Here is a 24,531-nt window from a genome sequence, read left to right as displayed (position 1 = left end):
GTAAATTAATCTTTAATGCCCTTCAACCACATGATGGAGGGGACACACCAGAGCTCTGCCTGTTGGGACTCCGGGTATGGAAACACCAATTTGAATGTACTAAAATGCTATTTCAGAAGCATTTGTTTACACTATGCATTTGAATGATCTTTTATATATTCGTGCACATTTACACAAAACATAATATAAGTTGATCAACCTCTGCTGGATTATTTTTGATTCCTAGTTCCTACACAACAGACTATATATTTTTTCCAGCTGGCTCTGACTGGCTCACCTCCCAGACTATGATATTTGTTTTCACGGATGCTGATGCAAAGGACAACGAGTTAAAAAGTACTGTTTTGGCATTGATTGAAAGCACAAAGTCCTGTAGTATGTATTAAAAGTTTATTTTAATATTCTGGTTCTGTCAATAGGCAGACATAGACATTTTGCCAATTAAACAAGCTGAATGCCTGCTTCTCAAAATACTATTACCTGACTGTCAGCATCACATGATATTATATGCATGTTGAGTAAAAAAAAATTGTGCTTACAGCTGCCACAAACAACAGTTCTGGGCACCCTAACCCTTTTGCATTGGTTTATGTATTTTCATACATCACTACAACACTAATTATGTGGTTTTACTTTGCCTATTGCAGATGATTCATGCATTGATTAATGACATTTTATGAATACTTGTATGATTTAACATATAGCCAAGATAATTGTAACTATAGGTTTTTTTGTACAAATGGTAATGGTATTACATATTAGACTGACAAAAGATAAGATCATAAAAACAAGTCTGGACTATGGTGTGATACAGACTTATAAGATTATTTATTATATGTTTTATAACCACCTATACAAATCAACATGACTTTTTTTTTTATCAAAATGGGCAATTTTGGATGATTTATAGATGCATCTATTTTTCTGTATAAACTTTACCATGTATGGCAATTATATTAAATATACCATATCTAATTTTGCATCATGCAAAAATAATCTTACATCATTGGTGAAAATAAACATCTCAATGCAACTACTACTGTTACTAATGGAGATAACCTTTCTCAGTAAAAATTTCTCACACTGACATTTGGGTTGATTATTTATTAGAACTTATACTATAACCAGCCTTAACCAATCATAGCTTCTGTCATATTTTGGAATTCAAAGACCATTATTTACAATAAATGGACAACTTTACATTACACAGCATTTTTAGTGTAGACCAAGTAACCTTTACAAGAATAATTTTTTGGAGAACCAGGTGTTGTTTTCTATGCAATGATCAGAAATCCTTTGCATGAATTTATTAGTATTAAAGTTGCTGACCTTACATAACAGCTATTAACAGTCTTTTTAAGGTAAAATATATACAATACTCTTTCACATTTCTTCCAATTAATGTAGAGATATTTCAAACATTTTGAAAGGGAAATCTACTGCACACTGCATGCATGAAGTCAGCATGAAACTGATAGTAGCCCAGTTTACTTCAGAAATCTGATGTATTTCTCAGTGAAACAGGATATTCAATGAGAAAACAAAATGTAGGTACTTGATTTTATCCAAAGGGAATTGTTTGGATAATCAAAATTGGCAGTTTCAGAATGTAACCAGGTGGTTAAGTGGAAAGCGGTTGAAGGGGATTTGTGATGTTAACTAGTGAAAAGGAAATGTTTTCAGAAAGAGTCCAAAATCGCATACTTTATTTTGAATAAATAATTACTTCACGATCGCTAAAAAAAACATGTTCTATATAGTTTGTATGTGTGTAGTATGAATGTAATCCGAATGTATTTGCCAACTTGTCATTATCGCGTGACCTACCAGCGTCAGTTACGTCGCTTCACTGCAATTCATAAATCCTCTGCCATGGCCCCATGGGATAGGGTAAAGTGTCCATTATATGCACATTTCAGAATCTCAGTGGGAGTAGTAGGTCATCTGGGTACATTTTGCCTACATGTGAATTCAGACATACTTCATTGTCACAAACAGATTTTCGCCTATATAGTAGGAAAAGTATGCAATTTCGGATGCAGCCAACAAAAATTCATCTATTGTGAGAGAGATACCATATTCTATCCACCTTATTTTTTAGCACCACAGCCATTTGTAAATTGAATGCAATCTGGCTTTCGGTGTCAACCGCTTCCAGCTATTTTAGATGTACAAAACAGTTTGCTATGCTGCTTGACAATGCAAACTGGTATTTCTTACTATACTGTTTTAATTGATTATGATAATGATAAATACATTGGTCTGTAGTGCAAATTGTTTTTCCTGTATTTGTGTTAATATTCTCATTATTTCTGGATAGAGGCCAATGAGTCAGATGTCTCAGAAAGAAAATAGCTTACTTCCGCATTGAAACATAAGGTGGAAGACTTGTTGTGAAGTCTACATTTGTCCAGTAGACACACAGATTCTCTGTTGGTGTTTCACCAGAATGTACTTGTGTGCAAACATCCGCCCACATCGATCGCAACCGAAAGGCTTCTCACGTGTGTGGATCTTCATATGCGTTTTGAGGTTCGACGACTGGTTGAACATTTTTCCACAGAGGTTACAACCATAAGGCTTTTCACCTGTGTGAACAGTCACATGCTTTTTGAGGTTGCTCTGATCTGAGAACTGCTTGCCACAGTGCAGGCATCTGAATGGTTTTTCTCCTCTATGGATGCTGTGGTGTCTTTTGAGACTAGACGCCTGACTGAATCTTTTACCGCAGAGTGTGCAGTTGTGGAGCCTCTCCCTGGTATGAAGTTTTTGATGCAAGAGGAGAGTGCTGGGTTGAGAGAATGCTTTTCCACAATGTTTACACATAAACTTGTCTTTCCTTTGCATATGAGGAGAATTTGACTGTTTGAAAGAAAAGCACGACGTGAAAGGGGGCTGCTCGGGTTGAGAAATGCTGTTACCGCCATTGCGGTGTGTTAAATGGCCTTCAATATCAGGCATAGATAAGCCATTAGAGTCTATTGGAGTTGCATAGGAACACATAGGATCTGCACTCCCTCTGTACATCAAGAACTGATTCACAGAAGGTCCTCCGTTGCATTCAGATTCAGTGAAGGATGAATGGTTTGTGGTTACGTCTAATCTTCTGGAAACCCATGAGGCATAGGAAGGGATAGGCTGTGGGTTAGTCTCTGCTTCTCCATCACAACCTCTCTCCATTCCGGTTTCACCTATTATGAAATACAACATGCTTAAATGGAAATTACATAAAAAGTGAGCAAATGTCTACTAATTATGTCCCTTAAATAGTGGCTCACAACAAGAATGTGATGGATTCATTTGTAAAACAGACACTTCACATCCGGTGATCTATAAAATAACCCATTGAATAAATAAAACAAATTTCTAATTACCATTGAGTAAATGTGCACCTTCACCTCTGTCATACATTTCAGGGTTTTCGTCCTCAAGTAGATCAGGTTGCATTCCATTGGGCTGCTAGAGGAACAAATCATTGACCGAGAATTTTGTCAAATTTAGCAGAAAATCTTATTGTTTGTATTTTTGACATACTATCCTATACTGTGAAATCTGAAATTTGATTTGTTGGTAACACTTTACAATAAGGTCCCATTAGTTAACGTTAGTTAAAACACTACAACTAACTAACTAACTAACTAACTAACTAACTAAGAGCAATACATTTGTTACAGCATTTTCTAATCTTTGTTAATGGTAGTTATTGAAATACAACTGTTCATTGTTAGTTCATGTTTGCTCAGGTCCATTAAATAATATTAACAGATACGAATAATTAGTTTAATTTATTTACGTTAGTTATTATTAAATGTTGAAATTAAGTCTTTCAGAGTATTTTTCATTGTTTGTTCATTAAATGACATAGATATCTTATGTCAATAAATGAAACCTTATTGTAACGTGTTAACAATTTGTCTTTTAATCTGAATATATATACTAAAACATAAAAAAAAGCTTACTATGAAGGTTCCCGGGAGCAAACACTCATTCAGATCCCTATATCAAACAAAAAACCTGTGCTAATTTTTCCCAAAAATCATGACCCTAACCTACATCTCCTTTATCCACTCTGTAGTGTAGCTTCAATGTATCCTATAATTAAACAGTGTGCTTATAAATGGCTGTTGAGATTCTCAGTTGAAACGGACTGGAGGCTTGGACCTGGAAACAGTATTTGTCACGACTTAACAAGCGAGAACAAAAATGATGAAAACAAAAAAAAAGGGCAGCAGTATGGAAATTGTCACAGCTGTAGAAAAGCAGTTTTTGTGTCATGAGCCTGATTTGTAAACAAAGACAGGTATATTCAAAAGTTTACCATCTCTCACACTAACCTCTTGATGGCAGTGTTGGACTGTGTCCTGGTCTATGAAGTTTTCTCTATGAACTGCTACAAAGCTTCCTGCGCTACTGTACTGGGTGTCATCTAATCAGAAAAGAAAAGAAAAAAGTAGAAATAATTCAGGGTACACAAATATTAATTTAAATCTGAATTTACATTCAAACGTTTTTTTGCATTTTAATAGTTTTCTCTTGAAAATCAATATAACCCCCCCCCCCCCCCCAAAAAAAAACCCCAGATAAAATAACACTATTATTAATAGTAACATTTCTTCGCATAATTGACATTTTATAAATCTATTCCACCATACATATGTGTAATAACTCATATGGTTATACACATTATCCCTTAAATAAGTTATAAATAACAAAACCCCACCATACTCACGATTTCCGGCAGTCTGTGTTTCTCCCAATGTCTGTTCACACCTGATATTGTCAGGTCTCTCCTCTTTAATAATGAGAACATCTGGCTCATCATCCCCTACAGACTGATAAAATGCACAAAGCCACCATGATTCCTGACACATTATTAGTGGTCACCTGAGCTCACTGATGGAGACATGCAGTTTCCTACCTCGTGATGGCAGTGCTGGATTGTGTTCTGGTCAATGATGTTTTCTCTGTGGACTGTTACAAAGACGTCTGCACTCTGGCACTGGGCGTCATCTTCAACTGCAAGGTGGATGTACCAGTAATACAAGCTTTTTCATTTATTGGTGAATTTTATAACATTATTATTTGATAATAATTTGATAATTTCTTCTTGCAATCCTTACAAGCCATATTTTGTCTTCTTGTTGGCTTGAATGACATGTCAACTAATCTAAGATCCAAGCTATACACTTAACCCCTACAATAAGTTACAAAGGACAAAACAATTACACAAATACATGAAAGGCCCTGTACTCACGATTTTCAGTAGTCTCTGTTTCTCTTTCTGACTGTTCACACCTCATGTTGTCAGGTCTCTCCTCTTTAATAATGAAAACATCTGGCTCATCACTCCCTACAGACTGATACAAATGTTGCAACGGATACTGAGAGGAAATGTGTATGGAATAGAAAATCTGAACAGAATTAGTGGTGATACTATCAACTGATATTGGCTAAATATACTATCTTGATATTTAGAGATATGGGTGGCCAAGGGCTTATTAGTGTTCAAAAGTTTGGGGTCAGTAAAATTCTAATTAATACTTTTTTTTAATACTGAGCAAGGATGCATTACACTGACCAAAAGTAACAGTAATGAGATTTATAATATTACAAAAGATTTCCATTTCAAATAAGTGCTTGGAACTTCATATTCTTAAAAGAATGAAGATCAGATAATTTCACAAAAATATTTTACTCTTTTCAACTGATAAGCAAATCTGCATATTAGAATGATTTCTGAGGAATCATGTGACTGTAATTACATTTTAAAATATATTAAAGTAGAAAACATTATTTTAAATTTTAATAATACTTAACAATACTACTGTTTTACTGCATTTATGGTCAAATAAAATAAGAGACTAATTTCAAACATATTTAAAAACCTTTCCGACTCCAAACTTTTGAACAGAATATATTGTTTTATATTAACAAACAATTTAATTATAGCAAGCAACATACAAACCAAACTGCTGAAAGGAAATGCACACTTACAAAATATGTATGCCACATCATCACTCTTAAAAATGTTAATCATCCAAAAGGGATCACGTGTAGGTTATTTAAACTTTTTTATATATATATTATTAGTTTTATAGGTAATTTCAGAGAATTGTTGAGATGCAAGCATAACACAAAATATGAAATCTGTGATAAATGGGAAAATATAAGAATTGTTTGGAAAACTTTTTGAGTGCTTTGAGATAAAGATATTGAACACAGAGAAAGAGTCATACAACTGATTGAATGAACAGTTAATAGAGGTTTGCAGTTAAAGGGTTTGTTCACGCAAAAATGAAAATTGTCCCATAATTTACTCACTCTCTCAAGCCATCCTAAGTGTATATGACTTTCTTCTTTCAGCCAGACGCACAATCTGAGTTATATAAAAAAATATTCTGGCTCTTCCATGCTTTATAATGAATGGTACTTTACATTTTGAAGCCCAAAAAGCACATCCATCCATAATAAAAGTTATCAATATGGCCCCAGGGTGTTAATAAAGGCATTCATTATATTATATGCAGCCATATTTATAACTTTAGAAACTATAATCAGTGGCTTCCGGTAACGGCCGTACGTGAGTCTAGTTCCGGCGGAAAAGTTACCTCTGACCCAACATATGACATAGGATGTAAAAGTAGTGTAAGCTTAGGTGAGAGTAAATATAAAAAGATAAATAAAAAGAAGGTACCATTCACTCCCTTTATAAAGCTTGGAAGAGAGGTGAGTCCCATTATAGAACTTGGAAGAGCCAGGATAATTTTTTTATATAACTCGGATTGTGTGAAAGTGGCTTGAGGGCGAACAAGTAAATATGGGTTAATTTTCATTTTTGGGTGATCTAATGTTAACCCTTTAACTGACGATTATCAGACAGTGTACGAGGACAAAAAAATAATACGTTTCTTGATAAGATTAAGGCAATGAGATACACACTCCATTCATTGTTTATGCAGACCTGGTCAAGTCTTTCGGGCTGAAGACGTGAGTTACCGCGGTGAACTGATCCCTCTTCATCACTAACGTTACCAACATTATTACACACCGAAGCGACTTTCACGCTGATTCGCCCTGGAAATAAGCATAGTACCTTCACCGTGAACAATGAAGTTACAATAGTGGCGTTCAAAATAATGGAGTTATCCAAAACCGCTGTCACCATGTTATAATTCCCATTCCAATCACCCTTACCTGACACTTTTTCGTGAACACTAACGTTAGTTCTGGTCATAGCAGTTGATTCGTTCATCAGTTTATGCGCTCTTCGATAAAATGAATCCCGGATTTCTATCGTTTTCAATTTCTTTGTAAGGAGGTTATTCTCCTTTTTTGTTTGTGATATTTCAAGATGTAATTCGGCATAGCTGTCCTCAACAAGTTTGCAGATTTCTGCCACAGCGGCGTTTGCTAGAACTTCCATAACTGAAGCGATTTGCGTTTGAAACGTTAATATATTTGCCATTGTGTTGAAATCTATTTTTATGAAGCTAATATTAGTGACCCAGTTCAAATTAGTGTTTGTGTACTGGTCTGGAGCTCTTCCTGAAAACGCGAAGCTGGCCATGAGTTGACAACATCCGCTTAGGATTTTTAAAATAAAAGCTCATATCCTACTAAGAAATGTTCATGTCCGCATACGTCAGATATATGGACGGAATATTAAAGATTGAGCCGAAAAGATTCTGTTGAAAATGAATATATGAATGCGTAGAAAGTACTAGATAAATGTCAAATTATACTTAACTGGCTATTGCGAGATATAAGCTTATTAGGTAGAGTATTCTTGACTATCCTGCAACACAATAGCTATTTTTAAATAGAGCCATTGAAAAATCAATCAGGTTAACTTTGGTTACATCTGGAGGAAGAAAACCCATAAGGGTAGAGATGACAAAAGATTATAAAGACGGAGGGTTACAAGCCATTGATTTTGATTCTATAAATGGGACCCTGAAAATTAAACCACAATATTTTTTGGCTTCATATTTCAGGAGAATTGTTTAAGAAATTAGGAGGTATATAATTTTTTACTAAGTTGTGATTTCACCGTTCAACGTCTGCCAATTAAATGATCCCAATTTCATCAACAGGTTTTGTTATACTGGAAGATTTTATATAATCATAACTTTACACCACACAATACACAATTATGGAATAATAGATATATTACGGTTAGGACAAATCACTGTTTGACAAGAACTGGATGGAGAAAGGTATTTGGTCAGTGTCCCATTTAATTGATAGTAATAGTGGAACTATATCATATGAAAATTTCTGTGTTAAATATTCTCATTTGCAGTCGGGCCAAATTTGAATCTATTACTAAAGCCATCCTTAATTATGTTGTATGCCTATTAAAGAAATTCTCTCTTATTCTGTCTCTATGATCCCACATATCCCAGCACTTTCAGTTGAAGGCCGTGATTTTTAAAGGAAGCCAACTTTCAAACAAAACTGTTAGAAATAAATTCAACAACATTTCTTATCCTATATTCTTATCCTATATCAATATATATATATATATATATATATATATATTTATATTTATTTATTTATTTTTTATTTATTTTTTTTCTTTTGCAGAGGGGGTTGTTTGGTCATTTGCCTGATTTTATATATATATATTCTGAAAATCAAGGTGATTTTTATTTTTTGTCTGGTTTTTGAAAGTAGCCTATATTCTGATTTATGGAGTGATTAAAAAAAGATATCCAAATCCCCTCTGTAAAAACTCTAATGATAACAAAATGAAACAAGAATTTTGAACCTGGCTTTATTCAATGTTCAGATTTCTGTTCTGAACACCTGCTAATTTGATAGGTTAGGTAAGATGGATAATGCCTAATTTGCATATATAGATAATGTGTTATTTGCATATGTAAACATAAATAAATCTTGTTTTAAAAGAAAAGCATATTATCCACTCATACAATACTTTAATACTTTAAATAGCTTTAATAAGTTGTAAAAGTAGATACATTTATTTCCACCTAATGGAACAACTGAGAAACACTGATAAGTTTGGATAATATTGTCTACAGTATAAACTACTTTGATGTACAAGACTAAGGCCAATAATAAGCAATCTTTAATACAAAGAGGAAAAAAACTTTTGTATTGATACATCTAGTATTTTTATTAGTTTATGCAGTTTAAAATGTCCATGCAAATGAATCCACATTTGCTTTGCATTTATAAAGTGCATGGAGTACGAATACATAAGCAACGGTAAATTCACCTACATTTGTCCCTTTAAATTAAATGTGTAATATCAACTAGACACAATTTTTCACAAGATTATTAATGAACTGTTAACAGAATATTATAAATAAATACAAAAATAAAATCAATGCATTTTCATTAGACTAGAGAGTATGAAGAAAAGTAATTCAATTAAAATAAATAATTTATAAAATAAAAGAATCATTAATATAGTACATTCATTACTACAAAGGAGGCAGTATTAAATATCCAAAATGCAAGTCTTAAATGATTTATATTTATGTTTTCATTGGTGTTCAGTCCTGTTTTTGCCCTCTAAATATCTCTAGAAGAGGCTGTTTCGAGTGGTGTATTGTACGTTGTACGACTGTCTTCTGTGCCAACGTCTTCTGACTGCTGCACAGCATCCACAGAGTAAACACTAAAGACATAAACAGACAAAATGAGAGTTACCATCCTGAGAGAGAACACTTTACACTTTAAAACATTTATTCAGCTATACAATTATAAACCTAATTTAAAAGGCAGATCAAAGGAGAACAAATCCCTGTTATCATGAATCACTTCACTACCAATGCACATTTTTGACATTCAATCATCATAAAACTTACGCAAAGGAGAATCCAGCAAGGTATAAGCCCGAGGACAATAGCCACAGGGACAATGATCGCCACAATCCATGCTACGTTTGTGCTGTTATTTGAGGTTGTAGTGTTAATGGTGGTTGGAACAGGTGTGGTAAAGGTCAGGAAAAGTTGTGTGACCAAGCTACCAAAAGCTGCAAATCCACCGTCACGTTCTGAGAAAACATAGGTAACATTGGCCTCAAGCACAGAGGAACCCGCTGAATCACTGTGGGGAGATTAAAACGTACAATGAGAAACAGAAAGGACATAAATTAAACATTATTTTGTCATTCACACACATGTATCAAAATCATCCCACTGGCAAAAGCAGAAATGTCATTTAGACATTTCTGCTCAACAAATTAAATAGTGGATCTGAACTCACGTGAAATTGGCTGGAATAAATGTAAGAGCTGCTGAGGGATTCTGTAGGATCTGCGCCACCTGAAGAGTGCAGCAATAAATATAGAGAATAGCAGTTAATGTGATTAAAATAAGGCAATTTTAATTTCAGGTGTTGTTTTTTTTTTTTTTTTTTTTTTTTTTTTTTGAAGAACTGCAATATCTAAGCCTCTCCAACTCACCAACTTATTTATCTTGTTTTGTATTTCAATATAGGCTTGATTCTTCTGTGTATCATTCACAGATAAACCGCTGAGTTCAAATTCAAAGTTGAGAGCATAGGCAGTCTCATTAATACCTTAAAGACATATAACAAAAAGAATTAGTTGTATGTGTGGGTGGAAAAAAATTTCATTATCCATTCTTATTCATAATTATTGATTATTTGCCTTCTAAAGAAGCCATAGAAGCTTACTACAGGTCTGCCAGATTTACACTATTTGCATTCAAATGTTATATTCACACACACAAAAATGGCACATAAAGAAGAAAGAAAAACTTACTCGAATAGATGACATTCGCCTTGATCACAGGGTCACTTGTGATTACTCTTGTTTTGGTGGTTTGTTTAGTTGTAAGATTTGAGGCCAGCAGAGAATTAACTACCAGCAGAACGTTACTCTCACTTGGTCTTGGGCCCAGTGTGACAAACACAAGGCGAATCTTAATAACCACGCCACTAATACTAAAAAAAAAAAAAAAAAAAAAAAAAAAAAAAAAAAAAGGGATGATAAATAATTGAAAATGTAAACATAGAAAATGAAACCAACTGGATTTCACAAAATTAATGATTGGACTCGTTGGACTTACAGTTTTGGAGATGTGGGAAAGGTCACGAAAAGCTGTGTGACCAAGCTACCAAAAGCTGCAAATCCACCGTCACGTTCTGAGAAAACATAGGCAACATTGGCCACAAGCACAGAGGAACCCGCTGAATCACTGTGGGGAGATTAAAACGTACAATGAGAAACAAAAAGGACATAACTAAACATTTTTTCATCATTCACCCATGTATCAAAATCATCCCACTGGCAAAAGTCTAAATGACATTTCTGCTCAACAAATTAAATAGTGGATCATGTCGTGATTCCTGTCTTGTGTTCCCCTTGTCTTGTGTGGACTTTTGTTATTTCCTGTCCTGTGCCATGTTTTGTAGTTTTTCTTGTTTATTAGTCTCCCCAGGTGTTTCTGATTCACCACACCCCCTTGTTATCTTGTTTAGCTTGTTTGCCTGTATATTTAAACCTCTGTGCTTCAGTTGTTGTTTGTCGGTCATTGTAGCTGTTTCCATGTTCCTGTCCTGAGTTCCATTGTTTGCTCTGGATTTTCTGTTTGTTTCATTAAAGTAGTGCTTGCATGTGGATTCTCTCTCCGCTTCGTTCCTGCCTCAACACGTTCCTGCCTCAACACGTTCCTGCCTCAACACGTTCCTGCCTCAACGGTCGTTGTAGCTGTTTCCATGTTCCATGTTCCAACGTGTTGAGGCAGGAACGAAGCGGAGAGAGAATCCACATGCAAGCACTACTTTAATGAAACAAACAGAAAATCCAGAGCAAACAATGGAACTCAGGACAGGAACATGGAAACAGCTACAATGACCGACAAACAACAACTGAAGCACAGAGGTTTAAATATACAGGCAAACAAGCTAAACAAGATAACAAGGGGGTGTGGTTAATCAGAAACACCTGGGGAGACTAATAAACAAGAAAAACTACAAAACATGGCACAGGACAGGAAATAACAAAAGTCCACACAAGACAAGGGGAACACAAGACAGGAATCACAACAGATCTGAACTCACGTGAAATTGGCTGGAATAAATGTAAGAGCTGCTGAGGGATTCTGTAGGATCTGCGCCACCTGAAGAGTGCAGCAATAAATATAGAGAATAGCAGTTAATGTGATTAAAATAAGGCAATTTTAATTTCAGGGTTTTTTTTTTTTAAGGACCGCAATATCCAAGCCTCTCCAACTCACCAATTTATTTATCTTGTTTTGTATTTCAACATAGGCTTGATTCTTCTGTGTATCATTCACAGATAAACCGCTGAGTTCAAATTCAAAGTTGAGAGCATAGGCAGTCTCATTAATACCTTAAGACATATAACAAAAATAATTAGTTGTATGTGTGGGTGGAAAAAAATGTCATTATCCATTCTTATTCATAATTATTATTGATAGCTATATAATTATTGATTATTTTCCTTCTAAAGAAGCCATAAAAGCTTACTACAGGTCTACCAGATGTATACTATTTGCATTTAAATGTTATATTCACACACACAAAAATAGCACAAAAAGAAAAACTCACTCGAATAGGTGACATCCGCCATGATCACAGGGTCACTTGGGATTACTCTTGTTTTGGTGGTTTCTTTAGTTGTGAGATTTGAGGCCAGCAGAGAATTAATTACCAGCAGAACGTTACTCTCACTTGGTTTTGGGCCCAGTGTGACAAACACTAGGCGAATCTTGATAACCACGCCACTAATACTAAAAAAAAAAAAAAAAAAAAAAAAAGGATGATAAATAATTGAAAATGTAAACATAGAAAATGGAAACAACTGGATTTCACAAAATTAATGATTGGACTCGTTGGACTTACGGTTTTGGAGCTGTTGTCAAAGCGTTTGCTGTAAAAGAAAATAACAAGTAAAGGAGGAGATCAGACTTTCAATGACAGTATTTGGTGTTTTTGGTGCAAGACATAAAACATGACATCTTTTTTTTTTTAAATGTTAATGTAATATCTGACTGTCAGTTTGGCCATTTAAAGGGCACCTATTATGACCCTTTTCACAAGATTTAAAATAAGTCTCTGATGTCCTAAGTCTCTGATGTCCTCAGAGTGTGTATGTGAAGTTTTAGCTCAAAACACCCAGCAGATCATTTTTTACAGCATGTTTAAAATGTCATTGTTGGGGCTCAGAAAAACAGAGACTGTCCTCGCTGCGGCCTGTAGTGCGATGACGTACTTGATTAATCAAATACGTAGTTGATGTTCGACGCACATGCACAGAATAGGAATAGTTTTTAACACGCATGTATTAATCTCGTATTTAATGTAGCCTAATTTAAACTGTAAAGCCGAGTTAAAGATAGAATAAATAGATACAAATGGTGGTTTCATTAGACACTACTAACTATACTATAGAGTATTTAAATGTTATTTAAGCAACGAGGGCATAGTGTTTTGAGTAGCCTATAACCTATGTATTATTATTATTATTATTATTATTATTTGTTTAATTTGTTTAATTTGGTCCTTTATGGAATACAAAAATACTGAAAATATCTATAACTATTGTCTTTATTTTTTCCACTCATAGTCTGTTTTATAGTCTTCTGTGTTATTTGTTTCATATTGTAATGTAGCATTTATTCGTTCATGAATAAATCAAATATATTATTTTTCTCTCTCACTCACTGTGCTATAGCCTACATGACATATTATAAGAGTTATACTAAAATATGTGCCACATCTTTTTTTTTTTCAATAAGAGATTTGATAAATGAAGATGACAAGAAGAAAAACGATCTTGTGTCTGCATCTGATCTGTTAAAACATCCCAATGTCCAACAAATTCACAAACTGTTGGGGACAATGTCAGGTAATAATATTAATACAATAAAAATAATTATACAACTATAATGAATAATGAAAATTGTAAAGATCAGACTGGAATCATTGCTTTTACAAAGTCAGTGGAGAAGTTGTGCTTGTTGTCAACAACAATGGCTGTTGTTGAGACTGTATAATAAAGCAATGATTAGTGGAGGATGCTTGCAGTATTTGGAGTCAGTGGAGCAATTCATTGTCAGTTTTGACAAACCTGTCTGTGAACGAAGCTCATTTATGAAGCTGACTGGTTGAATGACTTCTCCATCCCGGAAGGTGTACTCCATCCTGCCATCAATCTTGTTTGAAGAGCTCCTGCGGGAAAATCAGAAGATATTGTTTAAGGACTTCAATCCATATTGCAAAACAATTTATGAAAATGACCTAGAAAAAGTATTTTTCATTTTGGATTGCTTTAATAAGCTAAAATATGCGGAGACAAAGTGAAGATTGCAAAGTCAGTTTGCATCTTACGTGAAGTTGGATGAATTGGGCTTCAATGTTGGACTGTTAGGTTCATTCAGAAGAGTGTTCAGCTGCAAAAGAAAATCAAATACTTCATTCAACTCTGAAGAAGCTTTATATCAGATTCAGACTTCTGTATTTTTTAATGATAAATCTTTACCGCATTATTGACAACATCCTGCACTTGCATGTAAGTGTTGTTTCTGAGCTCAGGGACTTCAGACATGCTGATATTACTCAGATTAAACGTAATGACGACGGCATAGGAGGTTTCTGAGATTTCTGTTGGCAAACAATCACACATTTTTATTCAGTCAAAGCTTGGCATTAAATCACTGGTTGAAAATTTGTAGCTGAAATACTTTTCAATTCAAGATGATGAAACTTACTCTGATAATTGACATTCACCACCTTCACTGATTCATTGAGCTGTGACTGTCTGGATTTCAGAAGAGTGTTGACAGCACTGAGGACCAGAGCTTCACTGGGGACTGGAGATGAGGAGTTGAACAGCAGCTTGCTCGTGACCACTGCTGAACCAGATCTGTAAAGATAACCTCTTTTGTTTACTATATTTCACATCTTTACAATGAAAGTACTCCATGAATGATAGTGAGCTCTCAAAATGGTAAGTCAACACTAACATTAGGTTTGAAGGAGCCACAGAGGAACCGGTTGTTGATTGTGGAATCACTGTTGTAGTGATCACTTCTACAACAAAATGGAAAAACAAACAATAAGTCTTTTGTGAATTACAGCAAAAGTAATTCTTTACATTTTAGAATTGTGTATAGCCATAGATTATCATTATTGACTTACCCAATTGTGAACGAAGCTCATTTATGAAGCTGACTGGTTGAATGACATCTCCATCCTGGAAGGTGTATTCCATGCTGCCATCAATCTTGTTTGAAGAGCTCCTGTGGGAAAATCAGAAGATACTGTTTAAGGACTTCAATCCATATTGCAAAACAATTTATGCAAATGACCTAGAAAAAGTATTTTTTCATTTTGGATTGCTTTAATAAGCTAAAATATGCGAAGACAAAGTGAAGATTGCATCTTACGTGAAGTTGGATGAATTGGACTTCAATGTTGGACTGTTAGGTTCATTCAGAAGAGTGTTCAGCTGCAAAAGAAAATCAAATACTTCATTCAACTCTGAAGAAGCTTTATATCAGATTCAGACTTCTGTATTTTTTAATGATAAATCTTTACCGCATTATTGACAACATCCTGCACTTGCGTGTAAGTGTTGTTTCTGAGCTCAGGGACTTCAGACATGCTGATATTACTCAGATTAAACGTAATGACGACGGCATAGGAGGTTTCTGAGATTTCTGTTGGCAAACAATCACACATTTTTATTCAGTCAAAGCTTGGCATTAAATCACTGGTTGAAAATTTGTAGGTGAAATACTTTTCAATTCAAGATGATGAAACTTACTCTGATAAGTGACATTCACCACCTTCACTGATTCATTGAGCTGTGACTGTCTGGATTTCAGAAGAGTGTTGACAGCACTGAGGACCAGAGCTTCACTGGGGACTGGAGATGAGGAGTTGAACAGCAGCTTGCTCGTGACCACTGCTGAACCAGATCTGTAAAGATAACCTCTTTTGTTTAATATATTTCACATCTTTACAATGAAAGTACTCCATGAATGATAGTGAGCTCTCAAAATGGTAAGTCAACACTAACATTAGGTTTGAAGGAGCCACAGAGGAACCGGTTGTTGATTGTGGAATCACTGTTGTAGTGATCACTTCTACAACAAAATGGAAAAAACAAACAATAAGTCTTTTGTGAATTACAGCAAAAGTAATTCTTTACATTTTAGAATTGTGTATAGCCATAGATTATCATTATTGACGTACCCAATTGTGAACGAAGCTCATTTATGAAGCTGACTGGTTGAATGACATCTCCATCCTGGAAGGTGTATTCCATGCTGCCATCAATCTTGTTTGAAGAGCTGCTGTGGGAAAATCAGAAGATACTGTTTAAGGACTTCAATCCATATTGCAAAACAATTTATGAAAATGACCTAGAAAAAGTATTTTTCATTTTGGATTGCTTTAATAAGCTAAAATATGCGAAGACAAAGTGAAGATTGCAAAGTCAGTTTGCATCTTACGTGAAGTTGGATGAATTGGGCTTCAATGTTGGACTGTTAGGTTCATTCAGAAGAGTGTTCAGCTGCAAAAGAAAATCAAATACTTCATTCAACTCTGAAGAAGCTTTATATCAGATTCAGACTTCTGTATTTTTTAATGATAAATCTTTACCGCATTATTGACAACATCCTGCACTTGCATGTAAGTGTTGTTTCTGAGCTCAGGGACTTCAGACATGCTGATATTACTCAGATTAAACGTAATGACGACGGCATAGGAGGTTTCTGAGATTTCTGTTGGCAAACAATCACACATTTTTATTCAGTCAAAGCTTGGCATTAAATCACTGGTTGAAAATTTGTAGGTGAAATACTTTTCAATTCAAGATGATGAAACTTACTCTGATAAGTGACATTCACCACCTTCACTGATTCATTGAGCTGTGACTGTCTGGATTTCAGAAGAGTGTTGACAGCACTGAGGACCAGAGCTTCACTGGGGACTGGAGATGAGGAGTTGAACAGCAGCTTGCTCGTGACCACTGCTGAACCAGATCTGTAAAGATAACCTCTTTTGTTTAATATATTTCACATCTTTACAATGAAAGTACTCCATGAATCATAGTGAGCTCTCAAAATGGTAAGTCAACACTAACATTAGGTTTGAAGGAGCCACAGAGGAACCGGTTGTTGATTGTGGAATCACTGTTGTAGTGATCACTTCTACAACAAAATGGAAAAAACAAACAATAAGTCTTTTGTGAATTACAGCAAAAGTAATTCTTTGCATTTTAGAATTGTGTATAGCCATAGATTATCATTATTGACGTACCCAATTGTGAACGAAGCTCATTTATGAAGCTGACTGCTTGAATGACATCTCCATCCTGGAAGGTGTATTCCATCCTGCCATCAATCTTGTTTGAAGAGCTCCTGTGGGAAAATCAGAAGATACTGTTTAAGGACTTCAATCCATATTGCAAAACAATTTATGCAAATGACCTAGAAAAAGTATTTTTTCATTTTGGATTGCTTTAATAAGCTAAAATATGCGAAGACAAAGTGAAGATTGCAAAGTCAGTTTGCATCTTACGTGAAGTTGGATGAATTGGACTTCAATGTTGGACTGTTAGGTTCATTCAGAAGAGTGTTCAGCTGCAAAAGAAAATCAAATACTTCATTCAACTCTGAAGAAGCTTTATATCAGATTCAGACTTCTGTATTTTTTAATGATAAATCTTTACCGCATTATTGACAACATCCTGCACTTGCATGTAAGTGTTGTTTCTGAGCTCAGGGACTTCAGACATGCTGATATTACTCAGATTAAACGTAATGACGACGGCATAGGAGGTTTCTGAGATTTCTGTTGGCAAACAATCACACATTTTTATTCAGTCAAAGCTTGGCATTAAATCACTGGTTGAAAATTTGTAGGTGAAATACTTTTCAATTCAAGATGATGAAACTTACTCTGATAAGTGACATTCACCACCTTCACTGATTCATTGAGCTGTGACTGTCTGGATTTCAGAAGAGTGTTGACAGCACTGAGGACCAGAGCTTCACTGGGGACTGGAGATGAGGAGTTGAACAGCAGCTTGCTTGTGACCACTGCTGAACCAGATCTGTAAAGATAACCTCTTTTGTTTAATATATTTCACATCTTTACAATGAAAGTACTCCATGAATGATAGTGAGCTCTCAAAATGGTAAGTCAACACTAACATTAGGTTTGATGGAGCCACAGAGGAACCGGTTGCTGATTGTGGAATCACTGTTGTAGTGATCACTTCTACAACAAAATGGAAAAAACAAACAATAAGTCTTTTGTGAATTACAGCAAAAGTAATTCTTTACATTTTAGAATTGTGTATAGCCATAGATTATCATTATTGACGTACCCAATTGTGAACGAAGCTCATTTATGAAGCTGACTGGTTGAATGACATCTCCATCCTGGAAGGTGTATTCCATCCTGCCATCAATCTTGTTTGAAGAGCTCCTGTGGGAAAATCAGAAGATACTGTTTAAGGACTTCAATCCATATTGCAAAACAATTTATGCAAATGACCTAGAAAAAGTATTTTTTCATTTTGGATTGCTTTAATAAGCTAAAATATGCGAAGACAAAGTGAAGATTGCATCTTACGTGAAGTTGGATGAATTGGACTTCAATGTTGGACTGTTAGGTTCATTCAGAAGAGTGTTCAGCTGCAAAAGAAAATCAAATACTTCATTCAACTCTGAAGAAGCTTTATATCAGATTCAGACTTCTGTATTTTTTAATGATAAATCTTTACCGCATTATTGACAACATCCTGCACTTGCGTGTAAGTGTTGTTTCTGAGCTCAGGGACTTCAGACATGCTGATATTACTCAGATTAAACGTAATGACGACGGCATAGGAGGTTTCTGAGATTTCTGTTGGCAAACAATCACACATTTTTATTCAGTCAAAGCTTGGCATTAAATCACTGGTTGAAAATTTGTAGGTGAAATACTTTTCAATTCAAGATGATGAAACTTACTCTGATAAGTGACATTCACCACCTTCACTGATTCATTGAGCTGTGACTGTCTGGATTTCAGAAGAGTGTTGACAGCACTGAGGACCAGAGCTTCACTGGGGACTGGAGATGAGGAGTTGAACAGCAGCTTGCTCGTGACCACTGCTGAACCAGATCTGTAAAGATAACCTCTTTTGTTTAATATATTTCACATCTTTACAATGAAAGTACTCCATGAATGATAGTGAGCTCTCGAAATGGTAAGTCAACACTAACATTAGGTTTGAAGGAGCCACAGAGGAACCGGTTGTTGATTGTGGAATCACTGTTGTAGTGATCACTTCTACAACAAAATGGTAAAACAAACAATAAGTCTTTTGTGAATTACAGCAAAAGTAATTCTTTACATTTTAGAATTGTGTATAGTCATAGATTATCATTATTGACTTACCCAATTGTGAACGAAGCTCATTTATGAAGCTGACTGGTTGAATGACATCTCCATCCTGGAAGGTGTATTCCATGCTGCCATCAATCTTGTTTGAAGAGCTCCTGCGGGAAAATCAGAAGATACTGTTTAAGGACTTCAATCCATATTGCAAAACAATTTATGAAAATGACCTATAAAAAGTATTTTTCATTTTGGATTGCTTTAATAAGCTAAAATATGCGGAGACAAAGTGAAGATTGCAAAGTCAGTTTGCATCTTACGTGAAGTTGGATGAATTGGGCTTCAATGTTGGACTGTTAGGTTCATTCAGAAGAGTGTTCAGCTGCAAAAGAAAATCAAATACTTCATTCAACTCTGAAGAAGCTTTATATCAGATTCAGACTTCTGTATTTTTTAATGATAAATCTTTACCGCATTATTGACAACATCCTGCACTTGCGTGTAAGTGTTGTTTCTGAGCTCAGGGACTTCAGACATGCTGATATTACTCAGATTAAACGTAATGACGACGGCATAGGAGGTTTCTGAGATTTCTGATGGCAAACAATCACACATTTTTATTCAGTCAAAGCTTGGCATTAAATCACTGGTTGAAAATTTGTAGGTGAAATACTTTTCAATTCAAGATGATGAAACTTACTCTGATAATTGACATTCACCACCTTCACTGATTCATTGAGCTGTGACTGTCTGGATTTCAGAAGAGTGTTGACAGCACTGAGGACCAGAGCTTCACTGGGGACTGGAGATGAGGAGTTGAACAGCAGCTTGCTCGTGACCACTGCTGAACCAGATCTGTAAAGATAACCTCTTTTGTTTAATATATTTCACATCTTTACAATGAAAGTACTCCATGAATGATAGTGAGCTCTCAAAATGGTAAGTCAACACTAACATTAGGTTTGAAGGAGCCACAGAGGAACCGGTTGTTGATTGTGGAATCACTGTTGTAGTGATCACTTCTACAACAAAATGGAAAAAACAAACAATAAGTCTTTTGTGAATTACAGCAAAAGTAATTCTTTGCATTTTAGAATTGTGTATAGCCATAGATTATCATTATTGACGTACCCAATTGTGAACGAAGCTCATTTATGAAGCTGACTGGTTGAATGACATCTCCATCCTGGAAGGTGTATTCCATGCTGCCATCAATCTTGTTTGAAGAGCTGCTGTGGGAAAATCAGAAGATACTGTTTAAGGACTTCAATCCATATTGCAAAACAATTTATGAAAATGACCTAGAAAAAGTATTTTTCATTTTGGATTGCTTTAATAAGCTAAAATATGCGAAGACAAAGTGAAGATTGCAAAGTCAGTTTGCATCTTACGTGAAGTTGGATGAATTGGACTTCAATGTTGGACTGTTAGGTTCATTCAGAAGAGTGTTCAGCTGCAAAAGAAAATCAAATACTTCATTCAACTCTGAAGAAGCTTTATATCAGATTCAGACTTCTGTATTTTTTAATGATAAATCTTTACCGCATTATTGACAACATCCTGCACTTGCGTGTAAGTGTTGTTTCTGAGCTCAGGGACTTCAGACATGCTGATATTACTCAGATTAAACGTAATGACGACGGCATAGGAGGTTTCTGAGATTTCTGTTGGCAAACAATCACACATTTTTATTCAGTCAAAGCCTGGCATTAAATCACTGGTTGAAAATTTGTAGGTGAAATACTTTTCGATTCAAGATGATGGAACTTACTCTGATAAGTGACATTCACCACCTTCACTGATTCATTGAGCTGTGACTGTCTGGATTTCAGAAGAGTGTTGACAGCACTGAGGACCAGAGCTTCACTGGGGACTGGAGATGAGGAGTTGAACAGCAGCTTGCTCGTGACCACTGCTGAACCAGATCTGTAAAGATAACCTCTTTTGTTTAATATATTTCACATCTTTACAATGAAAGTACTCCATGAATCATAGTGAGCTCTCAAAATGGTAAGTCAACACTAACATTAGGTTTGAAGGAGCCACAGAGGAACCGGTTGTTGATTGTGGAATCACTGTTGTAGTGATCACTTCTACAACAAAATGGAAAAAACAAACAATAAGTCTTTTGTGAATTACAGCAAAAGTAATTCTTTGCATTTTAGAATTGTGTATAGCCATAGATTATCATTATTGACGTACCCAATTGTGAACGAAGCTCATTTATGAAGCTGACTGGTTGAATGACATCTCCATCCTGGAAGGTGTATTCCATCCTGCCATCAATCTTGTTTGAAGAGCTGCTGTGGGAAAATCAGAAGATACTGTTTAAGGACTTCAATCCATATTGCAAAACAATTTATGCAAATGACCTAGAAAAAGTATTTTTTCATTTTGGATTGCTTTAATAAGCTAAAATATGCGAAGACAAAGTGAAGATTGCAAAGTCAGTTTGCATCTTACGTGAAGTTGGATGAATTGGACTTCAATGTTGGACTGTTAGGTTCATTCAGAAGAGTGTTCAGCTGCAAAAGAAAATCAAATACTTCATTCAACTCTGAAGAAGCTTTATATCAGATTCAGACTTCTGTATTTTTTAATGATAAATCTTTACCGCATTATTGACAACATCCTGCACTTGCATGTAAGTGTTGTTTCTGAGCTCAGGGACTTCAGACATGCTGATATTACTCAGATTAAACGTAATGACGACGGCATAGGAGGTTTCTGAAATTTCTGTTGGCAAACAATCACACATTTTTATTCAGTCAAAGCTTGGCATTAAATCACTGGTTGAAAATTTGTAGGTGAAATACTTTTCAATTCAAGATGATGAAACTTACTCTGATAAGTGACATTCACCACCTTCACTGATTCATTGAGCTGTGACTGTCTGGATTTCAGAAGAGTGTTGACAGCACTGAGGACCAGAGCTTCACTGGGGACTGGAGATGAGGAGTTGAACAGCAGCTTGCTCGTGACCACTGCTGAACCAGATCTGTAAAGATAACCTCTTTTGTTTAATATATTTCACATCTTTACAATGAAAGTACTCCATGAATCATAGTGAGCTCTCAAAATGGTAAGTCAACACTAACATTAGGTTTGAAGGAGCCACAGAGGAACCGGTTGTTGATTGTGGAATCACTGTTGTAGTGATCAATTCTACAACAAAATGGTAAAACAAACAATAAGTCTTTTGTGAATTACAGCAAAAGTAATTCTTTACATTTTAGAATTGTGTATAGCCATAGATTATCATTATTGACGTACCCAATTGTGAACGAAGCTCATTTATGAAGCTGACTGCTTGAATGACATCTCCATCCTGGAAGGTGTACTCCATCCTGCCATCAATCTTGTTTGAAGAGCTCCTGTGGGAAAATCAGAAGATACTGTTTAAGGACTTTAATCCAAATTGCAAAACAATTTATGAAAATGACCTAGAAAAAGTATTTTTCATTTTGGATTGCTTTAATAAGCTAAAATATGCGGAGACAAAATGAAGATTGCAAAGTCAGTTTGGATCTTACGTGAAGTTGGATGAATTGGACTTCAATGTTGGACTGTTAGGTTCATTCAGAAGAGTGTTCAGCTGCAAAAGAAAATCAAATACTTCATTCAACTCTGAAGAAGCTTTATATCAGATTCAGACTTCTGTATTTTTTAATGATAAATCTTTACCGCATTATTGACAACATCCTGCACTTGCGTGTAAGTGTTGTTTCTGAGCTCAGGGACTTCAGACATGCTGATATTACTCAGATTAAACGTAATGACGACGGCATAGGAGGTTTCTGAGATTTCTGTTGGCAAACAATCACACATTTTTATTCAGTCAAAGCTTGGCATCACATCACTGGTTGAAAATTTGTAGGTGAAATACTTTTCAATTCAAGATGATGAAACTTACTCTGATAAGTGACATTCACCACCTTCACTGATTCATTGAGCTGTGACTGTCTGGATTTCAGAAGAGTGTTGACAGCACTGAGGACCAGAGCTTCACTGGGGACTGGAGATGAGGAGTTGAACAGCAGCTTGCTCGTGACCACTGCTGAACCAGATCTGTAAAGAGCACCTCTTTTGTTTAATATATTTCACATCTTTACAATGAAAGTACTCCATGAATCATAGTGAGCTCTCAAAATGGTAAGTCAACACTAACATTAGGTTTGAAGGAGCCACAGAGGAACCGGTTGTTGATTGTGGAATCACTGTTGTAGTGATCAATTCTACAACAAAATGGTAAAACAAACAATAAGTCTTTTGTGAATTACAGCAAAAGTAATTCTTTACATTTTAGAATTGTGTATAGACATAGATTATCATTATTGACGTACCCAATTGTGAACGAAGCTCATTTATGAAGCTGACTGGTTGAATGACATCTCCATCCTGGAAGGTGTATTCCATCCTGCCATCAATCTTGTTTGAAGAGCTCCTGTGGGAAAATCAGAAGATACTGTTTAAGGACTTTAATCCAAATTGCAAAACAATTTATGAAAATGACCTAGAAAAAGTATTTTTCATTTTGGATTGCTTTAATAAGCTAAAATATGCGAAGACAAAGTGAAGATTGCAAAGTCAGTTTGCATCTTACGTGAAGTTGGATGAATTGGGCTTCAATGTTGGACTGTTAGGTTCATTCAGAAGAGTGTTCAGCTGCAAAAGAAAATCAAATACTTCATTCAACTCTGAAGAAGCTTTATATCAGATTCAGACTTCTGTATTTTTTAATGATAAATCTTTACCGCATTATTGACAACATCCTGCACTTGCGTGTAAGTGTTGTTTCTGAGCTCAGGGACTTCAGACATGCTGATATTACTCAGATTAAACGTAATGACGACGGCATAGGAGGTTTCTGAGATTTCTGTTGGCAAACAATCACACATTTTTATTCAGTCAAAGCTTGGCATTAAATCACTGGTTGAAAATTTGTAGGTGAAATACTTTTCAATTCAAGATGATGGAACTTACTCTGATAAGTGACATTCACCACCTTCACTGATTCATTGAGCTGTGACTGTCTGGATTTCAGAAGAGTGTTGACAGCACTGAGGACCAGAGCTTCACTGGGGACTGGAGATGAGGAGTTGAACAGCAGCTTGCTCGTGACCACTGCTGAACCAGATCTGTAAAGATAACCTCTTTTGTTTAATATATTTC

General features: G+C 35.4%; 2 protein-coding genes across 3 annotated transcripts; both read right to left on the bottom strand.

Moving 5' to 3' along the window:
• Positions 1 to 1,097: 1,097 nt before the first annotated feature.
• On the bottom strand, positions 1,098 to 7,576 carry LOC307145718 (uncharacterized protein). 2 transcript variants are annotated; one of them, XM_079849172.1, is made up of 8 exons: positions 7,195 to 7,576; positions 6,962 to 7,074; positions 5,255 to 5,357; positions 4,919 to 5,016; positions 4,730 to 4,832; positions 4,335 to 4,426; positions 3,375 to 3,459; positions 1,098 to 3,191 (listed from the first exon to the last, which is right to left on the bottom strand). In XM_079849172.1, exons 1-8 carry the CDS (start codon positions 7,565 to 7,567, stop codon positions 2,401 to 2,403), a joined length of 1,758 nt encoding a protein of 585 aa, XP_079705298.1. In that variant the 5' UTR covers positions 7,568 to 7,576; the 3' UTR covers positions 1,098 to 2,400. The 2 variants fall into 2 exon arrangements, with proteins under 2 accessions (XP_079705298.1, XP_079705299.1); XM_079849173.1 differs by having other exon boundaries at positions 3,375 to 3,456; positions 7,195 to 7,558.
• Positions 7,577 to 8,936: 1,360 nt separating this feature from the next.
• On the bottom strand, positions 8,937 to 23,109 carry LOC307154758 (uncharacterized protein; the record flags this gene model as incomplete). Its single annotated transcript, XM_079864847.1, has 53 exons — positions 8,937 to 9,646; positions 9,837 to 10,077; positions 10,237 to 10,295; positions 10,436 to 10,551; positions 10,757 to 10,938; positions 11,064 to 11,192; positions 12,058 to 12,116; positions 12,234 to 12,349; positions 12,568 to 12,749; positions 12,862 to 12,889; positions 14,090 to 14,190; positions 14,350 to 14,411; positions 14,501 to 14,622; positions 14,730 to 14,884; positions 14,985 to 15,051; positions 15,160 to 15,260; positions 15,408 to 15,469; positions 15,559 to 15,680; positions 15,788 to 15,942; positions 16,043 to 16,109; positions 16,219 to 16,319; positions 16,479 to 16,540; positions 16,630 to 16,751; positions 16,859 to 17,013; positions 17,114 to 17,180; positions 17,290 to 17,390; positions 17,551 to 17,612; positions 17,702 to 17,823; positions 17,931 to 18,085; positions 18,186 to 18,252; positions 18,362 to 18,462; positions 18,610 to 18,671; positions 18,761 to 18,882; positions 18,990 to 19,144; positions 19,245 to 19,311; positions 19,420 to 19,520; positions 19,680 to 19,741; positions 19,831 to 19,952; positions 20,060 to 20,214; positions 20,315 to 20,381; positions 20,491 to 20,591; positions 20,751 to 20,812; positions 20,902 to 21,023; positions 21,131 to 21,285; positions 21,386 to 21,452; positions 21,562 to 21,662; positions 21,823 to 21,884; positions 21,974 to 22,095; positions 22,203 to 22,357; positions 22,458 to 22,524; positions 22,633 to 22,733; positions 22,893 to 22,954; positions 23,044 to 23,109. The coding sequence occupies 53 exons, from the start codon at positions 23,107 to 23,109 to the stop codon at positions 9,551 to 9,553; spliced, it is 5,493 nt and encodes a 1,830-aa protein (XP_079720973.1). The 3' UTR covers positions 8,937 to 9,550.
• Positions 23,110 to 24,531: the final 1,422 nt, after the last annotated feature.

The sequence above is a fragment of the Squalius cephalus genome (assembly GCF_949319135.1).
Source record: "Squalius cephalus genome assembly, chromosome: 2".
NCBI classification, from domain to species: Eukaryota; Metazoa; Chordata; class Actinopteri; order Cypriniformes; family Leuciscidae; genus Squalius; species Squalius cephalus.
The sequence above is the reverse complement of the archived record's forward strand: the minus strand, read 5'-3'. Positions and strand labels throughout refer to the sequence as shown.